This window comes from Suricata suricatta, chromosome 14 (assembly GCF_006229205.1).
Source record: "Suricata suricatta isolate VVHF042 chromosome 14, meerkat_22Aug2017_6uvM2_HiC, whole genome shotgun sequence".
Taxonomy (NCBI): domain Eukaryota; kingdom Metazoa; phylum Chordata; class Mammalia; order Carnivora; family Herpestidae; genus Suricata; species Suricata suricatta.
This window is the reverse complement of record NC_043713.1, coordinates 35,773,848-35,785,341: the sequence shown is the minus strand read 5'-3', so window position 1 is coordinate 35,785,341 and position 11,494 is coordinate 35,773,848. Positions and strand designations below refer to the sequence as shown.

Sequence of the window (11,494 nt, the reverse complement as noted above, 5' to 3'; positions counted from 1 at the left end):
GTGGGCGGGGCCGACGTGGGCGTGGCCGCCTCCGCCCCGCCCTCGGACGCCTCTGAAAAGCGGTGTGGATAACGCCAGCAGGAAAGGCCTCCACGCGGGTAGTTCCGCTCCGAGGGCGGAAGTGCGCGCCCAGGTCTCGGCCGCGGCACAGCTAGCAACATGGTAGCGCCAGTGTTGGAGGTAACCCACGTGTTTTGCTGCCCAAACCGAGTGCGGGGAGCCCTGAGCTGGAGCTCCGGGCCCGGGGGACTTTTGGCCTTCGGCACATCCTGTTCCGTGGTGCTCTATGACCCTCAGGTAAGAGAAGTGGCCGGACGCCTGTTTCCATGTTCTTCGGGGGCGGTCTCCTTTGGGTGCGTTGCGGACTGTAGACACTCCTGCAGAGCTGCAGGTAAGGTGTGTGTGGGCGAGGGGTCGTCTTTGGACGTGCCAGACTCACTCGTCTCGCACGCCGCGGCAGCCTGAGGTCACCATGTACTGCCAGTAACCTGTTTGTCTCTCGTAGCCCCCTCCCCCCCCGTATGAATGACAGCCTTTTTTGAAACCTTCCTTGGGAACTGCCATACTGTTAATGAGTTTGGATTTTAAAAGATTTGCAATTTAGGTTGGATGGAAGCCATTATCACAGGTGGTACCTCATTTCTGTATTTCAGGTTTATTTAATAAACTTGCATTGGGTTTCAAAGAAATATTTCTTGTATTTTGACTTCGGGAATAGGTATTTTAAAGAAGGCGCCGGTGGGGTAAAGGTCAAAGGGATTAGGAATCCTAAACAGGCAGGAAAGGCATATTCTTTTTTATATTCTTATAAGGCAGGAAATACATACACTTGGAACGTCACCAGGTCAGTTGATTGTTTTCTTGGTGCTCTAACCAGACTTTTTTTCTTTAAAATGTTTATTTTGAGAGAGAGAGAGAGAGAATGAGAGAGAACACACGTAGGGGGAGGATTAGAGGGAGAAGGAGAGAGAGAATCCCTGCAGGTTATGTGCTATCAGCCCCCGGAGCCCAGCAAGCTCTATCCCACCAACTGTGAGATCTTGACCTAACTGAAATTAGAGTCTAGCCCTCCATCTCGGGAGTCCAGCGCTCAATCGACTGAGCCCTACAGGCGCCCTTAACCAAACTTTCCAAGTGACTAGTTTTTGCAGTCTTACCAGAGTTTTTATGGCTCCATTCCCAGGGTCTAATTTTGGAGGACACAATTAGTATCGCTTTTCAAAAGGAGTCTCAGTATGAAAAGTAAAGTGCTAGAAATGAAAATGCAATGCAGGAGGTAGTTGTATGTATTATTGTACTGCTTTATTAATTTGATTAAAATTCCCATTCTCATAATCTTTGCACATTCAAATTTATACATCAAATAGTTGTATTCCTTTTCTGGATCTTGAGCCATCTTGCTACTTCTTTGTTTTCTTTTGTTGCCATGCATTCTTTTTTTTTTTTTTTTATGTTTATTTTCGAGAGACAGCACATTCGGGGGCCTGGGAGGGGCAGAGAGAGGGAGAGAGAGGAGAATCCTAAGCAGGCTCTTTGTTGTCAGTGCAGAGCTCAACTTAGGGCTCAAACTCCCCATGAGATCATGACCTTAGCAGAAATCAAGAATTGGCCACTTAACTTACTGAGCCACCCAAGAGAAAGCATGGAAAACCAAGGTAAACTTTACTGAGACAGTCAACAAGGACTGACTCAGCTGTAGAACGCTATTTTTTTTCTTCGCCATTTAACATATTTGTACCTGTGTCTTCCATCACAATTTTACTTTTAGTGGTAGCCTGGTGGCCATGTTAGGGGATTTTAACTTACCGAAAAAGAAGTATATTAGGCCTAAAAAGTACTTTGTTTTGTTAAATATTATTGTTTGGGCTTTAAATTAAATATAGGAATATGAGTGTGTCAGGTGGTAAAGTAAAGCTTTGGTGTGATATTTAGCAGATTTTTGAGGACCCCCAGTGCTAGCCCTGGACTGGGTGGTGATGACACAAAGAAAATGGGTAATAAGCTCTGCCCATCAAGGAATTTTACAACCTCAAATAACTTATGTGTGAAATATACTAGTTTTTGCACATTTGCATCTGAATTTCAGTTGGCATATAAGCTGATAGGAAGCTTGTGCCATTGGCAGAAAATAGGGAAAGGGGCCCTAAAGAGGAAGGCACTGTAGTCACAGAGTCAATATCTTCAGCAGCACGTGAAGTAAAAAAGAAAGCCCAAGTGTGGAGGGATATTGCTAAAAGCACTGAATACCCTGAAGGGAATGTCTGAGGAACTTCGTTGTGGCCTGGTAACTTTGTTTCTTTAAGGTGGATAATCCAACACCTGATCAGTCATAGCATGTAAAAAGAGCCATGAATTTCAATCCACTAATCATAAATTTCTCTTTTGAGGGTTTTTTTTTTTTCGTCAATAAAAACCCCCCAGATTGGTACAAGTTTGGTAGCAGTGGGCCTGGGGCCTGTGGGAGCACAAGGAAGAGTTACCTGGTCTAGCCTTGGGTGTCTCCCCGGTAGGGAAGGACCAGGGTGGTCAGAGGAGCGAGCAGATAAAGACCTGAGAGCTCAGCATGCTGAGAACACAGAACATCGGGAATGTGGAGTGGCGAAAAAGGCAGGCACATGTTAGAGTGAATGGATAGTTTAAGCTGCGGTTTAGTGTATGAATTCAGGGAGGTGATTTGGTTTGAAGTAATCCTGAACTTTTGGTTAGCATCAAAACCATTGATATCTGACTTCTATTAATCTGTTAATTCCTCTGTAGGATGAATTGTAATTTATTAACTGGTGTTTTCTTTTGTGAAGGAAAGGGTTGTCATCACCAACCTGAATGGTCACACTGCTCGGGTCAATTGCATACAGTGGATTTGTAAACAAGATGGTTGTAAGTATTCATCTGGTGTTAAAGGTGATCTCAATTGTTTTCTGATAAAGTATGAGTAGTCATTTTTCTAAAAAGAATTACTTTTAGATGGTGCTTCCAAAATCCTTTGGTATTTCCTCAGTGTTTTATATATACCTACTGTGGTCTTCTTATGGACTCCAAATTAATTTTATTTCTTATTCCATAAACATTTATTGAGAGCATTCTGAGCCATGCACAAATGCAGAATTTGCTGAATAAGTAAGACTTTGCTATGATTTTATCAGTGACATTAGAAAAAAAGTTTAATAAGCCACTTATTTCAGTTGGGAATGCAGTATTAGTCATGTTAGGTCAATAAAACCATTAAATAATAGGAAAAGGGGCTGTTGGTGCAAATACTAAAGCACAATTGTAATTACATTAATTGCCACCAACTGACATCAAAGACTACTTGAATTTCAGTATAGGGCTTTATTATAAAATGTTAATTTGGACTTTTATATCTTTCCTTTAAAAGTGAGGTTACATAAAATGAATTGGCTTGTGTTTCACTGTAATCTGTAACTATTAGGTTTGATTTCCTAAGATTAGGGCTCTACCACTAGAGAATTAAGATATTTTTTCTAACCCAAGTATTAGTGATATATAAAATTTTAACAATGTGATTTCGTATTTTTAGGAGCACCTGGCGGACTTGGTTGGTAGAGCCTGTGACTGGAATCTCAGGGTCATGAGTTTAAGCCCCATGTTAGGTGTGGAGTCTACTTTAAAAAAAATATTACATATTAAAAAAAATTTTTTTTAATGTTATTCATTTTTGAGAGAGAGAGAGAGCAACAGAGCATGAGTAGGGAGGGACAGAGAGAGAGGGAGACACAGAATCTAAAGGAGGCTCCAGGCCCTGAGCTATGAGCACAGAGCCTGACACAGGGCTTGAACCCATGGACAGGGCCGTGAGATCTTGACCTGAGCTGAAGTCGGATGCTTAACCGACTGAGCCAACAGATGCCCCTTCATATATTTATTTATTTTAATGTTTATGTTTTGAGAGAGAACATGAGTGAGGGACGGTCAGAGTGAAAAGGGGACAGAGGATCTGAAGTGGGCTCTGTGCTGGGGCTTAAACTCACAAACCATGAGTCAAAGTCAGATGCTTAGCCGACTAAGTTACCCAGCTGCCCCCATTTCATATTTTTAAAATGTCTGATTTTTAACACATTACGTTTATGGGCCTTATACTAATTCTCAAAAATCATGTAGTTAGATAATTGGCTTAATTTCTGTGATGCGTGAAGAAATTAAATCCCAAGATCACAGCTGACTGGGAGTAGGGTTTGGACATGAACCTTGGACTTCTGACTATGGATCTAATGTTCTTTAGACAATCTCCCTGTTGCTTCTGCTAAATATCTTGCACATAGACCAGAAGAAATACATAAGTGGAAAATTATATTTGATTATTTCTCCCCTTTTTTGATTGTTACTTCTTTTTCTTCTGTTACCAACAAGAAGTGTTAGTGTTTAAAAGAGCTACTTTGAAATAATTGTTTATTTCAAAAATATGTACTTGAAAGCAGCTGAGCATAAATGTCCTATATGTGTTATTCCTGCCAAAAATATTTAGCTGAGAATCTTATATGAGGAGACAACCAGATATATCCAGACTGAGGGACATTTGCAAAACAACTGGCTAGGACTCTCATTGTCACAAAAAAGGGGCTGGGAAACTATGCTAGGTTAGTTAAAGGAGACTAAAATGATATGGCAACAAAATACACAATATGTGGTCCTGAGATTCAGAATTTATAAGTGTTATAAAAGACATTACTGGGACACTTCAGGATAATTTAAATATGGACTATATGTTACATAATGAAACTGTATCAATCAACAATTAAAACTTTTTTAATATGTTAATTGCACTGTGGTAATATAGGAGAATGTTCCAGTTCTTAGGAAATCTACAATAAGTGTTAAGAGAGTCAGAGGTCCTGATGTCTACAACTTATTTTTAAATGGTTTGTCAAAATAAAGAGAAAGTGAGATGTTAAGCAAATGTGGCAAAACGTTAACAGTTGGTGAGTCTAAATAAGGGTATATGAGTTTTCTTCTATCTTTTCTATAGTTTTGAAAGTTTTCAAAACAGCTGGGGAAAAGCAATGAAAATATTTACAGAAATATAACTTTTTTCAGCTCCTTCTACTGAATTAGTTTCTGGAGGATCTGATAATCAAGTGATTCACTGGGAAATAGAGAATAATCAGGTGGGTAGACATGTTTATAGTTATAAGAAATGACTTATCTGCCTTTTTTTCAGCTCTTTTTGTCATTTCTGCTGTGTTTTTCTTTTATGAAGTTGCCTTATTCATATCAGTAATCCAGATCCTGCTTTCTATACTTCACATGCCCTGTACCCTTCCTTCTGATATTTGCTCTCATATTCATATGCTGTCATTCATCTCTGTGAATTTCCCATCATTTTGGAATGGTTTTTATACTGCACATATGGGGCTATTCTGTCTTCGCTGATAGCATAAATTAATACTGCCTTGTTCATAGGGGAGCTGTTACCATGTAGATATAGATTTACATAATTCTGAGTGATGTTAAAATATGCAGTGCTGAGGATGGATGGATGTCTATTGATGGACACTAGGTTATTACTAGTTGTAAGCAAAGATTAAAAGCTAGTGTGTTAGATATTTGACCATCTGTCATGCAGTAGATGTGGATGAGGCAGAATCCTCTTCATGATTCATGTACCTGGTTTTGAAGGCAAAATGTACTTGAATAGTTAAAGAACAAGGGTAGCTCCATAGACACGTGCTGTAGCTTGCTGTACCACAGCCGTGCTTCTATGAGTTCAGTAGAGTTTTAAGAGGTGGCCTTTGAGTTGGGTCTTAAAGTATCAGGTGGTTTCCTTGCGAGGAATTAAAAAAAATTTTTTTATGTTTCTTTATTTTTTGAAGGAGAGGGACAGAGCATGAGTGAGGGAGGGGCAGGGAGAAAGGGAGACACAGAATCCAAAGCAGACTCCAGGCTCTGAGCTGTTAGCACAGAGCCCGACGTAGGGCTCAAACTCATGAGCTGTGAGATCATAAGCCAAAGTCGGATGCCCAACCCACTAAGCCACCCAGGTACCCCTCCTTGGAAGGAATTTAAGGGTTAGAGACTTCCTGGTAGGAAAAATGGCTTTAATGAAAAAGCCCAGTTGATAAAGGAGACCACCTGCTCAGCAGTATCCAGTCTTAACCAAAGCCTAACATGTCTTTAGGGCAGGGCTTTCTAAAGTTCAGGGAAGTATTCATCTTTCAAGAAGTTAAGTGGAAAAAAAGGAATCTCTGGCCAATTAAGGTTGGGAAACACTATATTCTGTACCCCCTTTAGAGAGTCCCAGTGCACTGGGAGTGTAATGAGGGCCCTGCGAAGTTTGGATGTGGACCAACATGAGTATCTTGGTTTAACTAGCATTTCCGGAACTTCTTTCAAGACTGAACTTGTTTTTCCCTTTTAAAACTCTTAGCATTCCTTGTAACTGAATGAATGACAGAATTCTGGAAATGTTTCTTGATAAGTCATTGTAGGTAGTAATACTGGAAGAAGTACTGTAGGAGAAGATTCTGTGGAAATGTGGATATCAGCTTTAAGAGTTCTTTGTTAGTAGGCATTAGGAAGTCCTTGATGATTTCTAAGCAGAAGAGTTTGGGTATCAAAAGAAGATTAATCTGACAGCAATGTGCCAAATCAGAGTGGGGAAAAAATAGGAAGAAAGCAATGTGGGATGTTTTTGAAGGGAAAATGATTTTGACATTGACTGGCTAATTATCAAAGGAATGGGAGCTGGTGTTAGGATAGTAAGTAACTAAACCTGGTGCGATTCTGTTTCCAAGTCCTGAGAGAAAGGTGCCTCTACAAAGTAAGATAGGGAAATAGGAGGGAAGATGTGGAATTGTAGACATTTCACTTGAATTGCTGGCCAGCCATCTATACTTGTTCTCAGAAAGAGAGGGCAGGTGTGGAAATGGGGATTTTGGAAGCACCTAGACTTGAATGACAGCAAAGAGAGGTGTAGCAAACTTAACTCCTGTTTGGATTGATCTTGGTAGAGGAATCCAGAGAGCATGAGTGATTTGAACACTCATTTTTGAGATCTTGAGGTGAGACTTAAACTCTTTTCCCAGTGCTGTCCCATGCTCTGTCAATAGAGGATCGTAGACGAGTATCTGGTGACAGCAAACTCAGGGAGGGGCTGGAGGACAGAATGTGAGGCCAGACAGGGAGAAGGGCAGGAGGGTGAAAGGCATAAAAGGGACATAAAGGGAATAAGATGATTTAGAGGAAGGGGCCACACATGGAAACCTTAGAGCCTTAGGCTCCTTTCCATATGTGTTTCCATGTACACTGGTGCTCAACACACCTTGACTTTTGATAAAAGGAAATAATTCTAAGCTGGTATAATGAGAGCTTTGAGTCTTTGAAGAGTCAGTATTGTTTTCTTTTAACAAGGTGATGAACTTGAGATGTTTCTTTTTTTGAGTTTTTAAAATTCTCTGATGGTTGACATATACCCCTGCTTAAAAATGTAAAATGAGTATTTTCAATACATGTAAATTTTTAGGGAGGAAAGATATAGACTCATGTGAAGAAAGTTTACAGGAAAGCGTGGCGAAGGAAAACTAAGTACAGAACCTCAACAGAGTTAACATTCTAATGAATGTTGTTATACTTCTCTATTTGGTGTGTATAATTATACATAAAAGAGATTATACTGTGCTTGAGTTCTTTAAAATGACTTTTCAAGGAAACCAGAAGTTAATGATTGTTGGAAGTTAGTGTACAGACCTTTATATGTAATTATTATCTTCTTGAATGGTAGAGTTCTGCTTAATTGGGAAAACAATTGAGATGTTTAAGGGATCCATCTATTTTGGTAGATAGCAAATTATAAAAAGTACTTTTCAAAGATGTGATGGAATCTCACACATTTTGAACTCTAAAAAGCATACGTAAAATAGCATAAATGATACCACAGGGAGTAATCTTGCATGGAAGCAGGTAGACAGTACACAAATGGAATTTTTTAGTTCTATTTGCTCTTTTTTGTTTTTCATTTTCTAGCCGTACTTGATGCAAGCAAGTATCATGAGTGTACGCTAAAAGTATTTGGTTAAAGTTTGATGGAGAAATATTTATCCAATTCCAAAGTATAATCTTATATCACCAAAGAGATTTTTACCTTTACAGTGAAAAAACCTGTCAGAGAAACTACCTTTACTAGGATACCACACTTAACTTCACTAACGTTGGGACAGAGTGATACCATGTGCTTCCTGATGGGATACATGTGGATAGTAATGTCAAAATGTATATTCAGAATCTATTCATGAGGAAATATCAGACTGATCCAAAAGGAGGAACATTCCACAAGGCTGGCAATAGTCTTCAAAAAGTATCAGCATTGTGGTTGTCCTTCATGTAATCCTTTTTCTTGGCTACAGTGTATATCTACAATAATTCCATCAGTTCCTATTAGAAATTTTAGATTGATTGCAATTTTTCACTGATATAAAGTGTGTGTGATGAATGTTATTTGTTATTGTTTGTTACACAAGTGTGGTTAGTATCTCAGACTAGATTCTTAGATGTGAAATTGCTGTGTCAAGGGGTATGTACACATAAGAGTCCTTACGGTAGTCAGACCAACTTCTCTCAAGTTTACTTTCTCTTCACCTTGAGCGGATGTATTCTGGGTCAGGTATTTTAACAGTACTTTTAATTCTGTAATTTTAGTTCAGTAAAGGTAAAGCTGTTAATTCCTTTTTTATCACCATGTTTTTGTCAATTCTTTCTGACATAGCTTTTAAAAGCAGTCCATCTCCAAGGCCACGAAGGACCTGTCTATGCGGTGCATGCTCTTTACCAGAAGAGGGCACCAGGTGTCGCCTTACATACACTGATAGTGTCTGCAGCTTCCGATTCTACAGTTCGAGTCTGGTCTAAAAACAGTTCAGAAGGTAGGTTTAGAGAAATTATAATACAAATGAAATAGTAATTGTCAAGTGATGAAAGAACACACATGTCACTTTTTTTTAAGTCCTTTTATTCTCTGTAACGTTGTTAAAAATTGACCATTTACGTTCACATGGTCCTTGGGGCTCAGGATTAACTTCTCTCATCCCCTGCTGCACCCAGGGCTATAATGATGCTGCCGAGCTTTCCTAAGTGGATAAGCTCAGTGTTAGTTGTTCATGGTGTTTTTTATTATTTCTTAGTAACATGCCTTCAGACGTTGAACTTTGGAAATGGATTCACTCTGGCTCTCTGCTTGTCTTATTTGCCTAGTACTGATGGTGAGTATCCTGCTAAGTATACGATAAAACAGCAGTATAGGGTGTCTGGCTGGCTCAGTAGAGCATGTGACTCTTGATCTCCGAGTCATGAGTTCGAGACCCATGTTGGGTATAGAGCCTACCTAAAAATCCCCAAACCCCACGGAAAACAGCAATATATTTTTGTGTCTCCATACAACCAGAAACATTAGGGCTTAATATTTTATGTAAATGTTTTCATGAAACAAGTTGAAACGTGGATAATATATACCTTTAAAAAAAGTGGAAGTATAGTTGACACAATGTTACTTAACATTAGTTTCAGGTGTACTACATGGTTATTCCACTACTCTATTCCTTATGCTGCCTTTCCCAGAAGTGTACTTTTGATTTCAGTATTCAGATGATCTGTGTATAGAGCATAAAAGAAACTTAAAAATTTTGATAGCTGTTGAAGATTTAAGTGACCTAATCTGAAGTTGGGATTGGTGTTCTTTATCATGTACCTTATCAACATCTATAAATCTAATTTGGGAAAATAAATTCTTTGAAGGTGAAGGTCTGGGATAAGTTGAAAAAATACTGAAGATGAACCCTGTGAACATTTCTCTGAAGCTAAGAGCCTCTTCACATCCTGCATAATGACCATTTGCCTAAGACCACTTAGAATCTCCCAACAGAAATTTCCCTTTTGCTCTGAAATCCATCTGTCCATACTTCTGATTATCCTCCACAGAGGTGATGGCCAATGAGGTTCAGTGCATCTCTGCCGCCTCGGTTGGCTGGAGGACAAACCTGGTGGAGAGAGCACACCAGCCTCCTTTGCAGTCTGCAGCAAGAACTGTAACTGTGTTTTCACCTGATGAACTTTGTGCAAGGGCTTCCCTGGGAGGAGGAGCTCACACATTCTGGCTTCATAACAGAGAATTTAGTTTCTTCCCATCCACAGTGAGGCCAAGTGACTGCCAGCCAGCGGGGGAGGGGCAAGGAGAGACTGGGACAGAGAATCCGAAGTGCTGACAGCAGCGAGCCCCATACAGCTCAGACTCACAAATGGTGAGATTGTGACCTGACCTGAAGTCGAATACTCAACCAACTGAGCCACTCAGGCACCCTTGGGGTTTTGTTTTGTTTTGTTTTACCTGATTTAAAGTGAGAAAATCTTTGAAAAACACACTTAGTTTACGTTCACTTAGAAAAAGAGTCCTTATTTAACTGCTGTCCTTTGGTAATGTGAATTTTTTTATAGTCAGATCTTTCATAACATTTTAACCATGTCTTTAAGTACCTGCTCTTTTTTAAAACATTGAAGTATAGGGGCACCTGGGTGGCTCAGTCGGTTAAGCCTCCGGCTTCGGCCTAGGTCAGATCTCACGTTCGTGGGTTTGAGCCCCACATCAGGCTCTGTGCTGACAGCTAGCTCAGAGCCTGGAGCCTGCTTCCGGTTCTGTGCCTCCTTCTCTCTCTGCCCCTCCCCCTCTCATGTTCTGTCTTTCTCTGTATCAAAAATAAATAAAACACTAAAAAAAAATTAAAAAAAACAGAAAACAACAACAAAAAAATTAAAACATTGAAGTATAAATGACATTTATTAGTTTTAAGTGTATAGCATAACAATTTTATATTTATATATATTGTGAAATCACCACAGTAAGTCTGGTGAACATTCCTTACCATCTATAGGTATTATTTCCTTGTAATAAGAACTTTTAAGATCTATTCTCTTAGCAACTTTGAATTATGCAGTAATTTCATGCCCTTTATTTTGTTCTCTACTTGCTTCACAAATTTTTTTTTCCTGTTGAATTCTCAAAGTATAAGGTCCTTGAAGTAACAAACCCTTAAATCTTTGTGCTATAGCCAAGATGCTGGACTCATACATAGTTCTTACATTTTCTAGTTGAGTTGGGCCAGCAACTTTTCATCTGGTTGACATGGTGAAATGCTCCCAGCTTGCTTTTTGTGTTTCTCTTTTCACTGCTTCCTCTATCATAAATGATACAGGATGGAAGAAAGGACTCGCAGCTAATTAGCAGTGATTCTTTGCCAAGTAACTTTTTTTTTTTTTTAAGTTTATTTTGAGAGACAGAGTAGGGGAAGGGCAGGGAGAGCGGCAGAGAGAATTCCAAGCAGGCTCCGCACTGTCAGCACAGAGTCCAGTGGGGCGCTCCATCTCACAAACTGTGAGATCATGACCTGAGTTGAAATCAAGAGTCTGATGTCCAACCATCTGAGCCTCCCAGGGGCCATGCCAAGTAACTGTTAGTAGGACATTTGAGAGTATTTATTTATTCCACAGATATTGA

At 39.7% G+C, this 11,494-nt stretch overlaps 1 protein-coding gene across 3 annotated transcripts in view; it reads left to right on the top strand.

Annotated features, from left to right (window-relative positions):
- ELP2 (elongator acetyltransferase complex subunit 2) overlaps window positions 1-11,494 on the top strand; it is a 70,609-nt gene continuing 59,115 nt past the window's right edge. For 2 of the 3 annotated variants that reach the window (XR_003902401.1, XM_029921665.1), the window contains exons 1-5: window positions 1-297; window positions 2,799-2,877; window positions 5,053-5,123; window positions 8,717-8,873; window positions 9,132-9,209. Coding sequence is in view for 2 of the 3 variants with exons in the window: in XM_029921665.1 (XP_029777525.1) it covers window positions 160-297; window positions 2,799-2,877; window positions 5,053-5,123; window positions 8,717-8,873; window positions 9,132-9,209 (523 nt within the window). In the remaining variant the exon portion in view is untranslated. The remainder of the gene's footprint in view (window positions 298-2,798; window positions 2,878-5,052; window positions 5,124-8,716; window positions 8,874-9,131; window positions 9,210-11,494) is intronic. The other variant, XM_029921666.1, reaches the window with a different exon arrangement.